Below are 22,290 nucleotides of genomic sequence, written 5' to 3'. Positions count from 1 at the left end.
TTATGCTGGCCCCAGTGTCCCTAATGGCAGGAGTCTCCTGACCATTCACCTTGACACTGTCCTTATAATATTCTTTAGTATTATCTGGGATACAATTATAGACATCTAAGTTCTGTTGTTCCTACAGACCCAGAGACACTAAAGAAACACTAGCTGAGACTCCAATGGGTTCATCAGCCAGGAACAGAAAGTTTCCACTTGCCATTTGTACTTCCTCCTCTGGAGCGAAGGCTAAGGAGACAAGCTGGACCCCTGAAGGTTTAACCTTACATCTGGGATCTCCTTTCACATGGTCAGTAGAGCCACAAACACAGCATTTACCAAATGCTTTCTGGAATGCTGGCTTGTTCTGACCTCCTTCTGGTTTGGCACCAGGAGGTACACTAGCCTGATTTGGTTTCCCTGGTGGCTTACCCTTTTGGTTCTGTTTGGGGCCCTCTTTGGAATTGGAATTATTAGAATTCTCTTTGGAGTCCTTTTTTTGCTGTTTTCCCCTCATCCTTTTTCTGAGTAGCCCCAGAATCCTTGTGAGTGGCCCTGTTGGCAACCCACAAGTCAGCAGCCTTAGCTAACTTCCTGGAATCTAATTCCTTTGAATCAGCCAAGTGCTGTGTGAGCTCAGGAGAGCAGGCATCATAAATTGACTCCAACATTACAAGATTCTTCATTCCTTCATAAGTGTTAACTCTGTAACCCTTAATCCATCCCTCTAAGTTTTTCAAACTTTCACTCACCCAGGTAGCCCAAGGGGTGCCATCATGCTTTTTGAGGGTCCTAAACCTCTTAAGATACTGGAAAGGGGTCTTCCCAAATATAGCTATCAAAGCTAGCTTCACACATTCATAATTCTTCTTATCCGCCTCCCCCAACTGCATTACCACATCAGTTGCAACAGGGCGAAGCCTAGAGAACAACCAGGGAAGTAACGCATTCCCTGTGATGTCCTGGAGCCCATGATTATACTCAAACATTTTCAACCAATCCAACACATCCAATCTAGGTTCATACATACCCACTAATTCCTTAGGCATCTGGGGTCTTTTGGGACTGGAACTCCTAGAAGAACCAGAGGAGAGAGAAGCATTTTCCACAGACAACTTTTTCATTTCTAATTCATGATTAAGCTCTATTTCCCTGAGTCTTAACTCAGCTTGCTTCTGCTCAGCCTGGGCATTCATTCTTCTGAACTCTAGCTCTTGGTTTCTTTCAGATTGAGCTAAAAAATGTGTGTACTCTAATTCAAGCTTCATTTTTTCAAGTTCAAAATAAGCAGGGTTACATGTGGGACCTGGTATAGGCCCAGTAGTTACAGTAGGTAAGGCAGACAGAGGCTCAGAGTGGCTAACTTCATTAGGTTCACTTTCCTCTTCTGACTCATTCTCAAGACTTTGATTCAGATCAATACCATTACTGTTTTCTACATTTGCTGGGGGGTAGATTCCTCTGTACCACCCAGACTTTGGTTTTCTAACAATCTTTCTATAAGTACCATTTTCTTGCCCTTCTCAGAGAGATTCTTATGTCTACACAATTCTTTTAAGCAATCAGCAGTTTTGGCAGACAATGATTCTAGGGTATAACTCTCCATAGCAGACATAGTTAGAAAATCAGCTTTTTAGTGCTAAGCTCTGTGGTTAGTTGTCCTAAAGTGTTCAACAAGCACTCTAAAGTGTATACTCAATACAAATCCCACCGCTGTACTCCAGTGTTAGGCGGAAACCTGTGCAGTTCGCTCTGGGACCACTGCAAAAGATTTAGGACTACAGGTGTTTGGCAGTAAACCCACTTGATAGCAGTCTGTACCACACAGATTCATTTGGTAGCTGTGGCTGAGCAGTCAGATTTCCCTCAAGAAGAGTTAGGTGGTATACAGAGTATTCACAATAGGTCCAGAGCACACAATAGAACAAGTAAACACTGACCAGGGCTTGGTGTAAAAGAGATATAATTATTTATTTAAAACCACATCTAGAAAAACACACAGGCACTAACAGTAAGCAATTCAAAAACACGGTCACTAAAAGATATACACTCCCTTAAAAGAATATTAGACAAGTCTTAAGTAAAGCTCCACTTATTTTCAGACATCGGTGAGCACTTAACGTAGATGGCACTCTAATAGTTCGTTTTAAAAAGGGAGAGAAAAGCAGAGAACAAGTTGAAACAGATCCCAACACTTTTATCAGAACATCACAAGAGAGGAAGGCAAAGTAAAACCGTGAAGTTAGAGCTCAAGAGGCCGGACCCACTTTCAGAGGATCCAAATGAAATGTGTCCAAGGTCACATGGTTGCAGTGCACGAAAGTCTTGTAGAGGTTCAAAAAGGAGTTGGACCAAAGAAAGGGACCAGTTAGAGGGTCAAGGCGGCCAGCCCAGTCCAGAAGGTTAAGGAGTTATTATTACCTTGTAGCAATCTTTAGAAAGGGAGGCCTGGTGGACACGGTACCTTAAAGTGGTGAGAACGCTCCAGCGGGGGCAGTTGTTCCTGGCAGCGGATGCAAGTCGGTGCTTTGTCCGGGGGAAGAGAGGATCTCGTCGTGGAGGAAGACAGGAGTCCGTTGCACTGCCAGGGAAGAAACCAGCCGCGGAGTTTCTCAGGTACAAGGAGCGGTCCGGTGATTCGTGGTTCAGTGGTGAGTGGCTATCCGGCTGCCGGGGTGCTTGGCACGGGCAATTCGACCACAAACCGGGCTGGGGTGCGAAGAAAGAAAGGTAAACTGGTTGTGCCCACCAGTCAGGGGAAGAAGCCTCTCCAGCCGGGAGATCTTCTCTGTCATTGGGAAGTGGTGAGTCGGTTCTGCAGGGCTCCACCGGTGGTGTCATTGTGGTAGGTCGGCTCAACTTCTCCCTCGTCGGATTCTCAGGTCCTTTGGTGACTTCTGAAGTTCCAGTCCCCAAAGCCCTGCTTTTATGCAGAAAACCCCCATTCACTCAGCCTAGCTGTCACTCAAACATGCTAAGTGGTGAGCCGGCCGGCTCACCACTTGGTCCAATCACACAAGAGTGCGACTTGAGTTACCAAGGTAACTCAGTCCAGGGTGCCTAAACCCCCTCCCCCACCCCCTGTGGTACCCAGACAGAGTGGCACCACTTTTGGAGGCTTCTGTGGAGAAGCCCGCCAAAAAGTGGAACAAAGGGCTCGACTTGGGTTGGAGTCACAGAAGAGAACACAAATGCCATTTTAGAATCGAGTCTTGGCAAAAAATACCAACCGGAGAATTAATATTAATTATTAAACCGGCGGTATGTTTGAGGCTATGAGAATTAAATAATTAAAGTTGGTAGCCTCGAACAATGGGAAAATCCCATAGGAAAATATTTGCGGTCGAATATAAAAAGTAGTTTCCACTGCCACCAGCCAAAACTCGATCAGTAGGGATGGAGACGTGCCCCCTCGACTAACAGACCCCGGGGCAATCGAATTTCCCCGACCAGTACGTCCACAATATCATGGTTTGTACTGGTTTCTATTAATAATTTGGGACTAGTAAAGCCAATGGTGACTTTACATGCCCTGGGAGACAGTAGTCAGTCCCAGGGTATGGAGTCTATGGTGGGGTGTCACTAAGACACCCCTGTGTTACTGCACGGAGGGTGCTGTGTAACACACATAGTAAAGACACGAGACCCTGTGGAGTAAAGGACCCCATAGCCCATAAAACACATTACCAGTCAAAGGAATACCATAAATCATGTCCAAGAGTGGGAGAAAAAGAGTCTCACTCTTGGCAGGAGGAAAAAACAAACTCCAGAAATACAGCAAAGCTGCAGGGGGACTCACTAGGTTAGGAAATTCAGCCTAAAGAAAGAATTCTCCCTAACAGTTCTTTAGATGTTATGTTTATTTTTCTTCAGGAATAGTGTCATTCTGTACACTGTATTCTGCAGTGATTAAATAAAAACGTGGTGAATAATGCATGCTTTTTGCACGAGGCCAGAGTGAATGATATTTATTCAAATTGTTACATTGAGGAAAATTGTGTTGCCTTTTAAAGCAAATAATGAACGTTATGAGTCAAAGCACATTGATCTTTTTGTTTTTAAATCTTAAATACAAGATTTACAATATGATTGCATGGTTAAATACACCCAAAATTGGCTAAATTATAAAAATGAAACAGCTAGACTAGTCCTATGGATAAATACACATCCTTTGCATGACATATTTTGAAATAAGAAATTATTTAGTATTTCTATGTTTTTAAGTAATTGTTAAAATTATTGATTGCTAAAAGGAAACGTGAGTTTGATATTCTCTTCTCAAATGTTAAAATGGAACTTAAAGTTGTTTCATTAGATTGTGTCTGTGTTTTTGTTTATGTTTCGGTCCATGGGGGTTTCCTACTCCTTGGCTTTTTGGGCCATTTCCATTATTTTGGCTAGTGGACCCGCTAGGTCCAACAATTATCCTAACACCCTGGGCGCGATCTATGATCCCTTGCTAAGGATACTTAGTAAGGAATGTTATCATCTCTGTCTAGACAGAGGAGGCTTCGGACATTCTGTTTGTGTGTATATGACAAGAAAGAAACTCTTACACTGCTGAAGTTTCCCTGTATTAGAAATCACTCTCAAGCGCCCTCTAGTGGCTCAATCTGGCATTGCATGTCTTTCACATGCTCAATAGGGTGGTGTCTTGTGCTTGTAGGCTGGGTAATCTAGTACCTGAGATGACTGCTGCTTCAGATGGGGCCACTCTGGGCAACTCCCAAAGGTTTTCGAGGAAACTTAGAGAGTCTGCATGTCGGCTTCCTGTTCCCTGCAGTCGCATCTTCTGGAGGATGCTTGTGTCTGGCACGCTGATAAACAATTCACAGAAGAGCTTTTGTTGCTGGCGTACCTGCTCTCGGCTACGCTCACGCTTCCACTTCGCTATTTAAACAACATATAAGCCGTCATATTACAGTAAACAAGGCACTCATCTGCTCTGATCCCTGAGCATCAAAGAAAGAAGATGTGGTTTTCCGGTTTAGAGACATTATATGGTTTATAGTTTCACAAAGTAAACTAGTTGAAGCGGATCCTTCCACGAAACATAGTTACTAGCACTTAAAACTTCCAAAAACAAAATATAAAAAACAATTCAGTCTCGTCTGATATAGGCTCGATCAACATCACCGCATAGTGAAGTAAATTGCGATGGCACACCAGTGATTTATGGCAAATAGAATTGTCCCTCTAATCATCCCACAGCCACAATCAGAAGTCCCAGGGGTAGACATGTTCCCATGAGATGGTCCAAGGAGAGGGAGGGTGAGATACTGTAAAAACTATGAGCAGAATCTCCACAGTGTGCTCTAGGGTTTTGGTATAGGGGTTTTCTTGCTCAGCGCACGAGGAGGTACACATGAGCCATCAAGACCAAGGAGGAGAACTAATTTATGAAATAATTAAGGATACACCCAAGGAATGGAAACTGGACTGAGTCTTTATAAACCCAGATGCTGAAGGAGAAGCTATTATTTATATGTTTGCATAGAACAAGTATCATTTGGCCCTATCCTGCCCTTAATACATTTCCAAAACCTAATATGTCTGTGATCAGCTCAAATTTAGCCTACGCGTCTTTATAACAGTGCATTAATCTTCAACTAGATGCTAACCAGGAGGGATCGGGTGCCACATCGCATCTCACTGACACACTCCCGTATTAGTGTCATTTTTATTTATTTATTTGTGTTTGTGCTTTATACAAACTTTTACACAATGTTAAAATAAAATAAATTGAAGTGTCATTATGGAGCCTGAGCTTCAGTAATTGTCTCCACGATTAGCACATATGCCATTTATTTGCTGTTCAACAAGCCCAATTGGTGACTTGTTATATTTGTATTGTAGCTGTTGTAATCTATATGTGGTCCGCTGCACTACTTAAGTCAGATGTCCTATCTATCATTTGGTAAGTGGGTGGCTCCTTTTAATTGAGGTGAATGTAACTGCGCCCAATGCCACATTTCTTTCTGGCAGCAAGTATACCTCGGGCAGCCATACTTGAGCAAGTACCAATATGCTCTTCTGCTTTTTGTGATGTTCCAAATTTTGTCTCAACATCTTTTATTTACCTTTTTTCATAGCTGTGTTTTTGTTCTCACTTGTCAAAAGGTGTTTCAGTTTTGTGAAGGGAGTATGGGGTTCCTACACGGAGCACCCTCTTTTCAAATAGTGCATGCTCAAATGCCAGACTCCATTTTCTTGAAAGGCAGCTCCTGTGTTTAGCTTGGACAATTAGGTGTCACTTGGGAGACCTGTGAGACAAATCTATTGCATTGGAGTAGAGATAGGGAGGAATAGCATGGGAGGAGGAAGACAGAGGAATGACATATGAGGAGGGGCACACAGTCTACAGGTTTTGGTTGCTTATGAGCCCACCCGTTGCTTGCCCATGGCCAAGCTGTTCCATATGGCCCTTTTCAACCATTCCTGCCTCTGCCCACCCAACACACTTCCTCCTGGGAATTATTTGAGCTCGCTTTAATCAAGCCCCCCAATCAGGCTTTGCATTCAAAGTGCCTGTCAGTGTTTCTTCATAGCAGTCTTCTGAGCGTTAAAGACCTAATTGGAGTTGTAAACATGCTACTGGTGTAATACAAATGTGTTACCAGGCCTGCTTTCAGCCACTCGATTCATAAGCACTCTTTGAGTCTTTCAATGAAGTCCTGTTTAAAACAATCATTTGCAAATCCACCAATGTTTAGCTTGTGCATACGTGTTAAGCTTTTGCCAGGCACAGCTATTAGATGCCCAGGTAATCGCACCATTTTGATTCCGAATTGATGAGATTTTAGACAATTTTATAATAATTGTATTTGGCCTCTACAAATTCTCTAAAATGTACTATTGGAGAAAGAGGGTCTTCTGTCGTACTGGCAGTCCATTAGTATATGCAAGCGCACAGCGCTGAGCTAAAATCACCCAGTACCATCAGTCACCAAAATGCAGAAAGAGAAATGGGAGCACCCCACCTGTGTGATGAGTCCATAACTGAAAGCTGTCCAAGTATGTAGCATGTCATGAAGACGCAAGTAATACATCTGTTTTCTATGTCTATAATGGCTTTATCCGGGGTTCGTCAGAGGCCTAGTTAAAGAAGGGCTAATACTGCAGGGAGCAAATGGAGAGAGAGTTGAAAAGGGCGAGAGAAGTGTGAGGAACATAAAATGGTGGAAACTGCAGTAGAAGGGAAAGAGAAACAGGCCATGTACGCAAGACAATTTTCTGCATTCAGAATTGAAAGTGATTCTACAAGAGTCAAGCTACTGAAACACTGCAAGGCATGGGATTGTAAAACACTGCCGAGAGGCAGTAGGAGAATTAGCAACGTGCAAACCCAGGACATCTAGAAACATCATATTGTACGTAAATGGGATTTTATGAGAGCTGTCAATTTAATCATGTAGATTAGCAGGTAATTTGAGTTATGTTATAATTTTGGTATTAGGAGTGGGGTACAACACTAAGAAATAAAATGTGTGTCTCTGAGTATAAATAATTAGGACTGATTGCAGCCATGGTACATGAAAGAGAGAGAGGGCAAAACCGAAAGGCACCTAATGGCAAAGTTGGAAGAAATTTGGCCCAACTTTGGTGATCCGATGTATTACATAAATGCAGATAGGTGCACCACTGCTGATTGCATACCTGTTGCCTTCACCTTCACAAACAAACTGAGCTATATGGCTCATGTCTATGGCATTGGCTTCGTTCTTCCACCATTTCTCTAGCTCACGGAAACTTCTGTCAGTCGCAGTTCCAACAATGATTTCTGTGAAATATTCACATGCTGGAAAGTTGTAATGAATGATGGGGTGCAAAGACATTTGAATCATAGTGTTTCCTTTCACACGAACTGTATAGAAAAAAAAGAAATCAGATGGGAATATGTTAATAGCCTAAAGTATGAAGCATATTTTTGTATTGCAACAGACATGACCAAATGAACATGTCTGATCCTCTCAAATCCGATTTTACGTTCTGTATCCACCAACGAATCACACATCGCTTCACTTCATGAAAGTGGACTATTATGCGGTGGAAGACAACTTTAAAGGGGCACATTTCACAGGGAGAAAACAACATGATATAACATAATATAAATCAATATATATAAATAAATATATATAAATGAAACTAGTAAAAGTCCCATTTCGTAGCATATCTTTTTTATTATGTATGTAATAAATATACATTTTGATCACCAAGTTATTTTCTCTCCTTGAGAATATTTCTTAAAGGAGTATCAGAAGGATTAAAAGATACATTGGGTTTTACAGAGTAATGAGGATTGTCAGGATTTAAATTGATAGCCTTTAAAGACTTCTCTACATGATTCTCCCAGGGGTTCCTATTTCTAAGATTGTTAGATGTTTTATAAAAGTTGTTCTCACTCTTAATACGTGACTGGTTACGATTGTCTTGACTTGTACTCTGACACTTGAAAAATAGTTATTTTTGACAGCATGCCATTTCATGTGTCAGTATTAATGATATTCTCATCCTTGATGCAGTGAAATAACACGTTTCATCCCACAAAGTCCTCCTGTTACCCTGGGTCCCTTCTCCACTCAGGTGATCCTTCCGGCTAACACCGCCTCCAAGAGTCAGGATCAGGAAGCTGCTGCCTTTCCCTGGACACCTGAGAGGAGACTACTTTTAAGGGTTTTCATGAGGACTCCAAAGGATTTATCACAGCATCCTCCCCTTCCACTCTCATATCTGACTGCCTGACAGCTATTCAGGCTTGATGTTCTGCTAATGATCTCTGTCTTAATGACAGTAAGACTAAAATCCTTGCCATTCGGACCCCTGGGGGGTAGATCTCTTTCCTTGACAGGAGCCTCCCTCTGAAATGGCCTCCTAGCATCTCTCAGACTTGAGCCGGATCTCAAGTTACGGAAACTCGTTAAGATTTTCCTTTTCACCTCCTCCTTCCCTCTCCCCATGCCCTGGTAATCCAACCATCCATCCCCCTGCCGCTGTGACTGGTGCCTGGACCCTTATGTGCCCTTATCAGGGTCAGGCCCTCCAGACCCAGTCCTCCTCAGTACTCCTACCAGCGCTTTCCCTCGGGCCCGCTTCCCTGACCAGCCTGTATTTGGTCTGCCCATTCCTGGCACTATTTTCCCTTACCACTCTTCCACATGGCACTTACCCTCCCAGGCCACCGTCAGCACTTGCCCAGCCCTGGGCCCCCCTTCCTTCTTGCACTTCTCCTCCCCCTTTAATCCCATTTACCTTCCTCCCTGACCTGCCCCTTCGCAACTTCACTTATTTCTCACTGTACTTTCACAATCCCAATGTCACAAGGCCTAGTAGGACTGTCGCTCACTATTTATTTGTTCTCCCCTGTTCCCTCCCCCATTGTCTTGTGGTGCCTTGAAACACGTGTTTATAGGCACCATACAAATGTCCAATAAATAAAATAAGACCATGCTTGGGTTCGAGAGTTCTAAAATATAGCATCCACATTTGACAAAGTTATTTTCAACAGTGTAAGAGGCCCTCTGCCTGACAAAGAGGGCCATGCTGGTTCTCGGGTGACTTACATCCATCTCTAATTCATTTGATTATGTAAATGTATAGGGCCTATAGCTGGCATTGAATTTAGATCAATAGAGTCACTTTGAACTTAATGTATAAAGACTCCTAAAAAGCCTGTTTAGCTCATAAAGCATGAGCAGTATGTCTTTTAAAAAAATCATCTCACACTGGCATTAGCAGGACCCCTTCTGTACCACTGAAAGATGTTCTCCCCCATTGCAATATAATGCAAGTTCCCTAAAGTCACATCACATTGATATACAGGTGTGGACCAATGGTTTGTGATTTAGGATACATAATATGTCACTTGTGTCTTTTAATCAAGATCATATGAGCGGAGGTAGCAGCATTCCCTGTTTGCTGGACCCCACCAGGGCCGGTGCAAGGAATGTTGCCAGCCACCCCAGGCAAAGTTTCAGATTGCCCCAACCCACAACACTCCGGGTCCTAACCCTTCCCAACCTTCATCTAACACATTGGTCACGCCTTCTGCTGTGGATGGATCCCATTGAACCTTACTCACGTCCTCTTCCACTCCCAGTGTTATGTTTCAGAAAATAAATTCAATCATCTGTGTTTTCCAATAAGCACGCTGCCACAGTATAAAAAGTGCCCATATTTTAATCCTAATATTCCAGAGAAAACAAAATCCCAATACAAGACGTGTTTTTACGGCACTTTATATGGTCTTGCAGGTAGGTGTCAACACTTGGAACATAACAACATGGGTGAAATCCTTGTAACCTAACATTTGAGCAAGTAAGCCGTCCTCAAAATCGCCTGAGCGGTTAGCGTTCGCCTTTTGAAAAAAGTGTTCACTCACAAGTGTCCCCTGCTTGTGCACTGAAAAGCAACACATGGCCACAATAAGGGAAAACAACCTCTCCAGGATTGCAACTTCTTACCACATCCTGGGGCATACATTTATTTATTTATTTTTACATGTGTAAAGCACCTAACCCCTGGAGCACCAGGGTGCTGTTGTGGAACCAGTTCCTCGCAGAGACATAGGCAAGGCAGTAAGAGGGGCAGAAAGCTGGCTTGTATAGTAGACAGTTAGGTAACCGTACTAATAATATGAATCCTATTTTATTAGGTGAATAGCTCAGTCTTTAAAGCCTTACGGAAAGGCCAGTAGGATTATTCCACCCTTAGCGTAGGGGGGAGCGAGTTCCAGTGATGCACTACCATTGCCTCCTCCTTTTCTTGAATGATGGTGGCACAAGGCGGTGAAAGTGGAGTGCTCTGACAGGTCTGGGGGACTTGGATTGCACACGTTTCTGAGACAAGTTTCAGAGGCCACATTTGCCAAAAATTTGTGTGTAATGGATATAGTTTTGAAGATGATTCTCTCTCTGATTGGGAGCCAGTGTAATGCTTTTCTTGCTGCTTTTATGTGCTCTTTTTTTTAGATAGGTTCAGTGCTGCACAAAGGGCATTGTTTTGGATTACCGGTCTGTTAATGTTATGTTTTTGTTTTGAAGTCACTGCAAAGAGAGCCTTACAATAATCAAGTCCTATGACGGCTCTGGCAATGGTGCGAGGAATTGTCAGGCTGTGTTGATGAGTTTTGTTGTATATGCTGTGGAGGATGCAATCACATTCATTTGTCCGGAGAGGGTGAGGGAGGTATCCAGGTAGACGCACAACTTTTTAGCAAGGCTGAGACCGGAATTCAGGTGCCATACGTCATGAAAGCTGCAAATTGAGTGTGGAGTTTTATTAGCGGCTGGAGACCCAGCTAACAGATTCTCGGTCTTATCATCGTTTAGACAAAGGTGATTTGTGGTCATCCAGGCTTGAATGGTTGAATATATTCTGTTCATCATGGGGGAGTCAGTGCCGTAAAAACCAGTAAGTGGGAGGATTTGGGTGTCGTCGGCATAGTTTGTGTATGCTATGCCGATGGATTCCAGAAGGTCGAAGAGGGGTTTGATAAAAATGTTGTAGAGGGAGGGGGGAGATGCAGGATTCTTGAGGCACTCCACATGGAATGGGGATAGGGGATACAAGCCATCTCTGAGAAGACTCTCATGGTTCTCCCCTCCCAGAAGAAGACTAACCAGGTTGTGGCTTCCCGGGAGAAGTTGGCTGATTCAATAAGGTGGTTTCAAAGAGTTTTTTGATGTACCAGGTGAAGGAATCCAGTTTGTTTTTCAGGTCTAGTAAAGCTGATTCTGTTTCGTGACCTGGCCTGAAATCTGACTGTCGCAACCCTAGGATGTGGTAAGTTTCTAAGAATAACTGGATTTGGCCATAGGCTACTCTGTCAAGGATCTTTAATAGTAAGAATGTTACTGTTGTAGTGCGGGGGTAGTTTTTGGGGACTGGCGGGTCAAACAGAGGAAGGAGATTAATACATCTTGTGATGTAAAGGACTAGGTCTTCCGAACAGCCTTTACTAATGTTAGTGGTGTAGATGTCCCCTTTGCATTTGGATGGTTTGAGCTTTTTTAGGATTTTGGCTGTTTCCACTTCAGACACTTCCCTGAAGTAAAACAAGTACGTGCCCTGCGGAAGTGTGGACAGGTGTGGAATGGGCGTGGTACTCAGGCCTTGTTTTTCAGCATTTTTAAGTTGTAGCTAGATGCTTTGTCTTTCGAGATTGAAGTGGTGGAGGGTCTGGGGTTTCTAACTCTCTGAGGATTTTAAAGATCTCCTGAGAGTTTGAACTGGCATTCGTTATTCTAGAATTTAAGGCCATCACTTTGTCTGTAACAATTGCCTGTTTATATTCGTTGGCGATGGAGTTGAAGGACGCTCTTAATTCTGCAGGCGACTTCTGCTTGTATTGTTTTCATGCACAGAGCTTGCAGGTCGGGGGTAAACCACACATTGATATGTCTGGCTAGTTCGGCTCTCCTAGGCACTAGAGGGGTCACCAGGTTTACGGCAGAGGTCATGGTGCTGGAGTACAAGACTTCTAGCGTAGTTGGGTCTGTTGAGACAATTTTCTCTGGTAGGAGAGAGGTAAAATGATGCAAGATGGACTCTGGACATTTTACGAGAGCATCGATAGAGGGTAGTGGGCGTGGCAGTGAGGGTATTGAGCTGCTGTCTTAGCAAAAGGAGGGTAAATATGACAGTGTGGTGCTCTGTCCATGGGCATGGCAGATTGGATGTAATGGAGATCTGGTTATTTAGGTCCACTGCCCAATCCAGGATCTACCATGGTTGTGGGTGGGTGCTGAGATCCAATGGATAAAACCTAGGTCAGTGCGGGCTTTTGTGACCGCTGAGGCCGCAATATCAGTGCGGTCATTCAGGCCTAGTTTGAAGTCCCCGAGTATGAGGGTTCTAGTAGTCGGTTTGAATTATTTTCCTAGCATGTGAACAAGGCTTTCTTCAAAGGTCGTGATTTGGCCTCGCGATCGCTATAGGATGTGAATAGTGATGGAGTTTGCGGGGCAGTTTTGAGTTTAACTGTGAGGAGTTCACAGTAATCTTCCATTGTGAGGTTAGTGACACCTCCTCCTCTGGATTTCTCTCTGTCCTGTCTGAGGATGGTAAAGCCATCGTGAGGTGCCAGTGATAGCAGAGGACCAGAAGCTTGATGTAACCAGGTCTCGGTTATAGAAAGTATGTAAAAATGTTGTGTCATGATCAGGTCATGGATGTCTAGGGTGTGGGCCGAGAGGTAAAATGATGTAAGATAGACTCTTTGGAAATTTTACGAGAGCATCGATAGAGGGTAGTGGGCGTGGCAGTGAGGGCATTGAGCTGCTGTTTTAGGAAAAGGAGGGTAAATATGACAGTGTGGTGTTCTGTCCATGGGCATGGCAGATTGGATGTAATGGAGATCTGGTTATTTAGGTCCACTGCCCAGTCTAGGATCTCCCATGGTTGTGGGTGGGGACTGAGATCCAATGGATAAAACCTAGGTCAGTGTGGGCTTTTGCGACCGCTGAGGCCGCAATATCAGTGCGGTCATTCAGGCCTAGTTTGAAGTCCCTGAGTATGAGGGTTTGAATTATTTTCCTAGCATGCGAACAAGGCTTTCTTCAAAGATCGTGATTTGGCCTCGCGGTCGCTATAGGATGTGAATAGTGATGGAGTCTGCGGGGCAATGGTGAGTTTAACTGTGTGGAGTTCACAGTTATCTTCCATTGTGAGGTTAGTGACACCTCCTCCTCTGGATTTCTCTCTGTCCTGTCTGAGGATGGTAAAGCCGTCGTGAGGTGCCAGTGATAGCAGAGGACCAGAAGCTTGATGTAGCCAGGTCTCGGTTATAGAAAGTATGTAAAAATGTTGTGTCGTGATCAGGTCATGGATGTCTAGGGCGTGGGCCGAGAGCTACCTGGCATTTATTAGTGCACATTTGAGGAGGGCAGGTGGTGGTCCTGAGCCTATGGAGATTGTATCTTGATGGGAGGTGAATAGTGAGGTTCCTCTAGCAGAGGGCTTGAGTATAGGTTTAGCGGGGGCAATGTGTGTGGCTCTTTAGCTAGTTTTATTCTTAGGGCCACTAGCATTGCTGTTAGTTGGTTTAGGCTTGTCTTGTTTCAGATTGTTAGTAATGACTCTATTTAAGTTGGCATGGTGGTGTTTGGGGGACGGTGGGCTTGTAGGTTCAATGCTTGAGGGGCTAGGGATGCAAGCTTTGACACCAGGTTGTGATCTCATACCTAAGTGGGTATTTCTGGAATTAATGACGGTGGCTAGGCAGTGGGGTTCAGGCCTAATGTGACATTCCTGATAGTATTGATCGATAGTGAGGAGTTGTGGAGCACAGGTTGCCTTTTTGGAGATGCTGATCTAATCGGGTCAGTACGGCGCATACTTTTAACCACCAATTGCCGTGGGATTTCAGGGTTAGACTGTCTGGGTTATTCTGGACCTTGATGCAATGCTGGATAGGCTTGGGTACCAGTGTGGGCCAGAGTGCGACACTGTTTAGTTCACTTTCTGGCTGAGGTTCTGTGGGGTCATTATTTGTGTTGGTCGGGAGGGATATAGTGACCCTACCTGAGGTGTAATAGATTAGATGCGAGGCAGGCAGAGCCGAATTCAAGAGGGTGGGTGTGGAAGCCTTTGCTGATGCAGATTTTGGGTCTTTGTGTCCCAGTGGTTTCCCAGTAGTTATCGTGGGCGGCAGCATGAACTGGGCCAGGTTGGGTTTTAGCACTGCAGTTTGGGTTTGGGAAGGACAGTCCTGTATTGGGCAGCGTCGTGCGGGAGACAGAAAGGGGGTCGGACATGGGATAACAGTGATGCTAATGCAATAAAATTTCACAATACGATCGGAGGGCAAGTGTAGTGGGGCCATTTACATGCTTGTTTGCAATAGCCTTACCTTTGCCTTGGTTTTGTAACAGAGGAGCAGCATGGCAACAGCAAGCACAGGAGAGCTGCTGCAGCCTAAGGATCCTGCTTTTGGATGCAACGGCTCCACCATCCAGCGGCGTCTGGGCACAGCAATGGGAGGGTATGCCGACCAATCCGGTCGACTGATACTCATGTGTACCACCCCATGGAGGCTGATCCTCAGGGCAGTGGTCCTCTTCACAGGTTTTTCATCAGTGTTTGGACCAATGCAGTCTGGATCCTGTTGTTGTATAAGGGTAGGCAGTTGGAGTCCCACAGTGGACTCAGGGCGCAGCGTAGAAGAAAAGTATGGCAGCCGCACATACCACTGGAAGGTCCATTAGTATCATCATGAAGTTGAGAACTCAGGTCTTACTCTTTACTGGCAGGTCCACATTCATCAAGATCCTTTTGAGTAGGAGGCTGAAGAACCAGATGTTCACTTGCCTTTACAGTCCTGCCACATTAAGCAAATGGGGGTCTTGCCATGACCCAGGGTTAGGAACAAGTTTGCCTTCCCAAAGTCATGACAAACATACAAGAGTTCCTTTCTCCAATGCAAGGTTGTATGCAAGACAGTAATGTGTACCGTACAGCTATGTTTTTGGAGACACTAACTATGGACCAGTCTGCTGAAGACAACTAATGTTATGATGGGCTTCACCTCACAAAGAGAATGTTTTTATTCCTATAGCAACCAGTTAAAATCCTCCTTAGTCATCTGTCAGAGGGTGGCTCTATATATGTGTGCCATCATTCCTTGGTCATCCTCAGGACATGCATTTGTCATAATTGGTAAAGTGGCAGAATGAATCCCTAATTTGTTTATTTGCATTTATAAAGCGCACATCGGCCCTGGGGCATTGTGGCGCTGTTACAGAAATACTCACTTGGAACAGGTATAGCAATGAACAGGTGTGACAGTATAAATAACAGGGACAATAGTACAGAGAATGGCAACATGCATATGTTATGCTGTTACAGTTGAACAGCGTGTCTATATACATTGGTAGGATCTAGCAAAACAGTATGGTTTTCAACATTTTGCGGAAGGCAGTATAGGATCTTTTGTTTCTTAGTGTTGTGGGCAGGGCATTCCAGTTTTTGGGTGCCAAGTGTTGAAAGCTAGACCCTCCAGCGTTGGTTCTTTTGAAGGCAGGCACGTAGATCTGGTTGGTCAGATGAGATCTAGTGGGTCTATTGGAAGAGTTAAGGGTGATTATTTCTGATAGATAAGGCTAATTTTTGCATCTTTTCCAAGTCAAGGCTGTGTCTGGAGGCTTTGTCCCTAATGCACTGTTTGTGTCTCTTAAATGGAATGCACTGTTCAAAACCCTATCCAGGCATTTGCATAGATATGAGGCCTAGTGGAAGGATTCCTGATAAGTGGATAGAGTCTCTTTGGAGGAGAAACACTGAAGGGCACAGGGCTGGGGTTTGTATAATTATACATGATTCGCTTGCCCTCTCATCATTTCCCCTCCCCCATGTTTGGCTTTGAACAGTACTTTGTTTTATAAAGATTACTTAAAAAGTACTCAAACCATAGTAAGGTATTCACAAAAATATATAGATCCTTATAGGAACATGTTAGGCAAAATGTGTACAGTTGTGGCATCATTCTCCCTATTTTGAATGGGAGACTACAAATACCAGAATGCAATTCATCAGAAGGCAAAAATGGCCTTTGAGTTTTTAATATTTACTTTCAAGACTTAGGCCCTCATTACGAGTTCGGCGGTAACCATGCAGCTATTGGCGGCGTCCGGGTCCTTGGAATGAGGATTTACCGGGCCATTCCGAGTTCGGAAGGCCCGGTAATTCTTACCTCCAAGGACCCGGACACGGTCCTTCCCCATTCCCATTTCAGCCCCCATAGGGCTGAATGGGATTGGGAGAGAGAGCAAACAACGGGCCATTACGAGATGGCCCTTTGTTTACTCCCTCTTCCCCTCGCGGGACCCGGCAAGGGGAACTCGTAATGCGGCGGTAAGGAGTGAACGGCGCCGGCACCTTTTACAGCGCCGTTCACTCGTACCGCCAGGGTCGTAATGAGGCCCTTAGACTCATAACAAAAGGCAATGTGTGAAAAGGTTACTGGTTTGTGCTTCAATGTTTGACAAAAATAACTGCTTTTGGTATATTAAATATGAACATCTGAAAATAATGTAGTTAGATTAAAACTGCTTAGTATGCTACATCTTAAGTTGCTTGGAGGAGGGCATAACTTTAGGCTGATAAATGGTGGTTTGCGTGTGGTTTTAGAATAGAAATGACCCTTTGCATTATTTAACATGGAAACTAACGTCTTGTCCAAAACAATGGTTGGTCTCTTAAATGGGCGATCACTTCACTTATAAATCGCTCACACTTTAAAAGCTCTACTAGATGAAAGAAAGTGATAAGCCATAATTGTGGGTCCTGCAGCTTTTGATGGGCTGCTGGTGGGGTATATTTGTTTTAAGAACATCAGAGGGGTATGGGAGGGCACAACATAGCCTCACTCGGACAAACAGAAAAGCACACATCGTCCAAGGATGCAGCACAACCCAACTTTAAAATAATGTTGTGACTTGTTATAGTAGGGGCAGGCACTAGTGTCTGCAACCCCCCTTCATAGTGAGGCCCTGTGCCACCACACAGACTGCCCAGGCCAATGGATGGGGGCCGGCTCTGTGTAGGTCCACGTTAGGCTGACTTGACTTTAAGTCAGGGTTAAATAAAGCCAGAGTGCTTGAAGGGCATCTCCCCAGGTTGTGGAGAACTGTTTACTCAGGAACTTGGTAAGTGAGCGTGATGCATTCAAAAATCCTCCACTCTCCCCGGGGCCCATTGCTGTCCCTTTCAATCCCCTGGCCATAACATAATGCACAGAGGAGTGCATGCCAGACACCATCTTGCCCTGCTGTGTAACACGCCCTCTGAACAGCACAAGCATTGAAGTTGCAGTTTATCAAGACTTGGCTCTTCATTTGACCTGCGGCCACGGTTGCAGTGCCAAGAAGCCAACCTTACATAACAGAATTGCCATATATTTAGTACTGCAGTGCCATGCTGATCGATTACTTGGTATTTGCTGATTATTATTATATATATAATCCTCCTCATACTACCGAAACCCACAGGGCATTTCATAAAACGTACAACATGCCTGTCGTTCAAATTGCCTGGGCATCATAGACAAACCATGATATTGAATGCACGTAACCCGTCCCGTCTTCTGGAAATCACACAACATTCCCAATCCCATCACTGCAACCTTTTCCAATTTTGAAGGCATTCTGCAGTACTCTGTGAACAGCATACATTTCACCTGGCATTTTATAATACTCAAAGTATCACGTACCCTTGAATCCTCCTGTCATGATACACAAGGCTCCAGCTAGTGTGCAGCAGGACCGGCTACAGAGGATGGTCCAGTCACCAGAAGACCGTCCACTCGTCGGAGAAGAAAGGACATTCACACAAGCTAAACTCTGTTACGAGGGCAGTGGGCACGTGCAGTGCTAAAGCGCAGGTGCTGCCTGCGGCCCTGCGCAGGGCACAGCATGCCACGTCCACACCCACGTCTGACCTGAACCTCACGGTACCAGATTAGCAGGCCCTGCTCTCCTGACTGCTGCTGCTGCAGACAGTGCAGCTGAGAGTGCCACCTATCTTACGAGAGAGAATCCATTATAATAAATATTATTTTAAAAATCAAGTATTTGCTGCTCTAACATTGTACTCTTTTCTCAAAGCTGATTGACTAGTTGTTGACTAATTATTTTTACAGATGGTCAGTACTCTATAATTGAGTATGTCCCCTGTATGCAGTATTTGGAAAAGCTCACCTTTACTAACATTGCAAATATTCCCATAGATTGAATTTGTGCCAGAATCCCATTTGACAATGTTCAAATCCCTAAGCCGTGCAATGCCAAGAAAACTGCTGAACTCTGTGTAGAGGGTCACTGGGCATGAGTGCCTGTGGAGGCATTACTATGCATTACCACCACTTTCCATGAGTGCCCAGAAGGCTTTCCTATGCTCTAGGGTCAATGCCTATAAGTGCCACTGGAGGGGTCCCTATCCTCTAGGGTCACTGCTCATGGCTGCCCCTAGAGGCATTCCTAAACTCAGGGTCATTGCCCATGAGTGCCCATGCAAGTGTTCCTGTCCTCTAGCCTCACTGCCCTTGATTGCCCCTGGAGGCGGGCCTATGCTTAAGGGTCATTGCCCACGAGTGCCCCTGGAGACATTCCTGTCTTTTATGGTCACTTCTAGGGTGAGTAGCTGCTAAAGCCAGTAGAGTGTGAGTCAGGTGGCAGAACGAGGAGGATCCTCGATGCATTCTCCCACTGCATGGGCTGCTTGGCAGGAAACAGTCCCACTAGGTTTACTGAAACCTCTCCACTCAGTGTGGCAGATGTTCAACCGCCTAAACATCCCCCATATAACCACAAGTGTCTTTGATGCTTGCGGCACCCGCAAGGATGAGTGTCAAGCTGCAGCGCTTGGGAACCATGCACATTCACCAACAAGTGCAGTGTCCCCGATCCTGAACAGGTCCTCCCACACAGCCTTCGGACATGTGAATGCAGGAGAGAGATATGGAAATTCCAGAGAATTAAAGAATACACTGAGGGACACACCAGACCCACGACAATGCAGTTATTTACAGCTCGTACTTGAACAGACATCTTAAACATTGTCCTCGCGCAGCTTGATGACCGGAAAGAACCCAGAATGGCCACCATAGTAGATATAACTACAATGGAAACTATGAGCCCCAAGAGACCTACAAATAATCACAGATTTGCTAACTCTTCTAGGAGCTGCAGAGTGACTTTTGAAACATAACCTGTCCCTTATCCAGAAGTTCACCCTAGACTAATGCACAGTTAAGTAAATGTTTGCTGTGAATAAAGCCCAAATAGAATTTCCCTGTAACTTGTCCTGTGATTGAAGCATTTCACAGCAATGGCATCAGCATGGGCATCGGGCTGACATCATTCATCATGAGTTTAAATACTAACGTCGGAACGACAAAATCATTTTTAGGACTCTTAAAATAAATATAAAGCAAACTTTAACACCTCTTTCCCCCTTTCTCTTTTCTTCAAGCAACCAGATTGCACTGACAGGGTTGTCTGCACACTGGCACAGGTTTTAGATGCACTTTAGCAAGAAAGGTCTGGTGGTCACATATGATCAGGAGGTCCTCTCCGTCAAGCATAGCGCCCGCTATCACTGCTGTGGGAGGCTCTGGATTTGTGAAGCAAGAATGAGAAATTACAGCCTACAGCATGCAAATGTTAATCATACGTACCCGAAGAAAAGATTTTGATCAAAGCAGAAAATATCTGTTCTATCGTATCGTCACAGAATGGAGATCCTTTCCTAAGGTATGTTTCCCACAACATCGTTCCATCAAGGCATTTGTCATGGTATTCGTGTAGGCTCAGGCCAGAGGTCTGGTGCTCTGGTAAGTTCTGCCACATCTTGAGAGCTACAATTTCTGCATTTGCCTGGAGCGTATATATAGCAAGAAACCTACATTTGAAATGACATCTTAAAGAAGACTTAATGTCTTTGTTAATGTTTGTCTAATGTCACTTGTAGCTTTTAATTTATTGCTGTTTGTGTGCCTTTTTGATTGCCAAGTGAACATTCATCAACTGCTTGACATTGATGACACCAAGCCAGAAATAACACTGTTAATCTCTGTTTAGTTTTCATCACAAGGTTGGTGTCATGGCAGAGGGACGCACGATGAGGCTGAGACTCGAAAGGCCTTAGAAAAACAAGGTATGTATTCTATTGTCACAAGGAAATTGATGTTTCTCAATCTTTTCAGTGGTACAAAACAACACTTTTACAAATGTCTCTGCAAGGCTCTCGCATGAGGCTTGTTGAAGATCCACTGAAGAACCCTGATTCATGCCTTTGTGTTTCAGGTCTCCAAGGATTACCAAAACCACTTCAAGTTCCTTGGTCTTCCAAACGCAGCTTCAGTGGGTCTGGCCTCTGGGGTCTTAATTGACCTGATGCTCTAGAACCTGGTACATGTGGTGTTCAGCCATGCCAGGCTGTTGCCCATCCTCTCAAACAGGCATGATGGCTTGAGAGTCACAGAGGAAGGGATACCTCTTTCTGTATGTGGGACTTACTCTCAACAGTCTCCCTCATATGGAAGGGTATAGGTTCCCTGCCCCTCGATGGTGTTGCACCAATTTATCATCATCATCATCTTTACCTTTAACAAGTCTCCATCAAATTACAATCTTTGCAGTTATAAAACATCAAAAACACAATTTACATTGATATCTGCATTATTCTCGGTATCGTAAAAAACATTTTGTTAAAAATGAGCATACAATAATAAAACCAATGTTCACTTATATGAATCCCAGGACAGTACACGCATCCCACCCAGCTACTACTTTCCCAGTTTTGCGCTCATGCTAGTCCCCAGCATTCTCTTCTTGAATGCAGCTCTTAAGAAATTTGAGACTGATAGCACATATTCAGGGCTCGATTGGCTGATGGAATTGGGAGGTGGATTAGGTGGCTCCAAACCGGGGCAAGACTATGCTCCTTGCCTAAGAGTGGGCCTTGCAGAAAAAGAAAAGATGCGCCTCATCCTCAGGCCCCTTGCCACAAAGGGGGCATTCGGACGAGGGACAAGGCCCACTCTTCCACTTAGCAGACTCATGGCCCAATGGGAGTATGCCTAATCGGAACTTAGCAAACCATGTTTTTAGTTTTGCTGCCATCGGGAGGTTTAGATATACCTCCAACCTCCAGACATCCTTAAGCAGCAGGTAAGCCCTTTCTTTTTTCCCCCCTTAGACAATTATCAACCATCAAAATCCATGCCCATTCTCTACAGATGTTCTTGACCACCACCTTATAGGCACTACCCGACCTTGTGGGGTCATTCCAAAGATCCCCCAGTCCAATGTTGAAAAGCATGGTTCTTACATGCCTGAACCAAGGAAGATTCCTGCCACCTGGTGTCAAGAGAACCTCCTCCAAACCTTCCCTAAACAAAACCAAGGCTTCACTATTCCAAATACGCAGCCAGTAAAACACTGGCTGCATCATAATGGTGTATTGGATCTCGATAAGACCAAATTCACATGCCACTGGCGTGGACGGCGTATTGCAGGGTAAACCCAACAATGTTTTCAAAAATGTGTTTTTGGTGGTCTGAATGGCAGTGCAATCCTTTACTCCCCATAAATCGGCACCATGAATTGTCCCTGGGATTGCCTAGGCCTGATACATTTTTAGGGGAACCAAAAGACCCTCACCCTCCAATCTTGTCACCAGATTCCTAATGAGGCCACACTGACGCAGATGTGAAAGTGAACACCTTGCTATCTGGTTGTTACGCTCACCTGGTCTCTGTGGAGGCATTGGGGCATGGTTGCAGCCCTCTGTGGTGTTAGATCTCCCCCTTCT

At 44.5% G+C, this 22,290-nt stretch overlaps 1 protein-coding gene across 1 annotated transcript in view; it reads right to left on the bottom strand.

The window, feature by feature from the left end:
• The window catches only part of LOC138487689 (nicotinamide N-methyltransferase-like), a 73,943-nt gene extending 53,597 nt beyond the window's left edge, over nucleotides 1-20,346 (bottom strand). The window contains exons 1-2 of the mRNA XM_069614214.1: nucleotides 20,153-20,346; nucleotides 7,639-7,846 (exon numbers count right to left, since the gene is read on the bottom strand). Of these exons, the coding sequence (XP_069470315.1) occupies nucleotides 7,639-7,846; nucleotides 20,153-20,324 (380 nt within the window). The 5' untranslated portion in view covers nucleotides 20,325-20,346. The remainder of the gene's footprint in view (nucleotides 1-7,638; nucleotides 7,847-20,152) is intronic.
• Between the last annotated feature and the right edge of the window lie 1,944 nt (nucleotides 20,347-22,290).

This window comes from Ambystoma mexicanum, chromosome 9, assembly GCF_040938575.1.
Source record: "Ambystoma mexicanum isolate Mex_15411 chromosome 9, UKY_AmexF1_1, whole genome shotgun sequence".
In the NCBI taxonomy this organism is placed as follows: domain Eukaryota; kingdom Metazoa; phylum Chordata; class Amphibia; order Caudata; family Ambystomatidae; genus Ambystoma; species Ambystoma mexicanum.
This window is presented reverse-complemented; position numbering and strand designations above follow the sequence as displayed.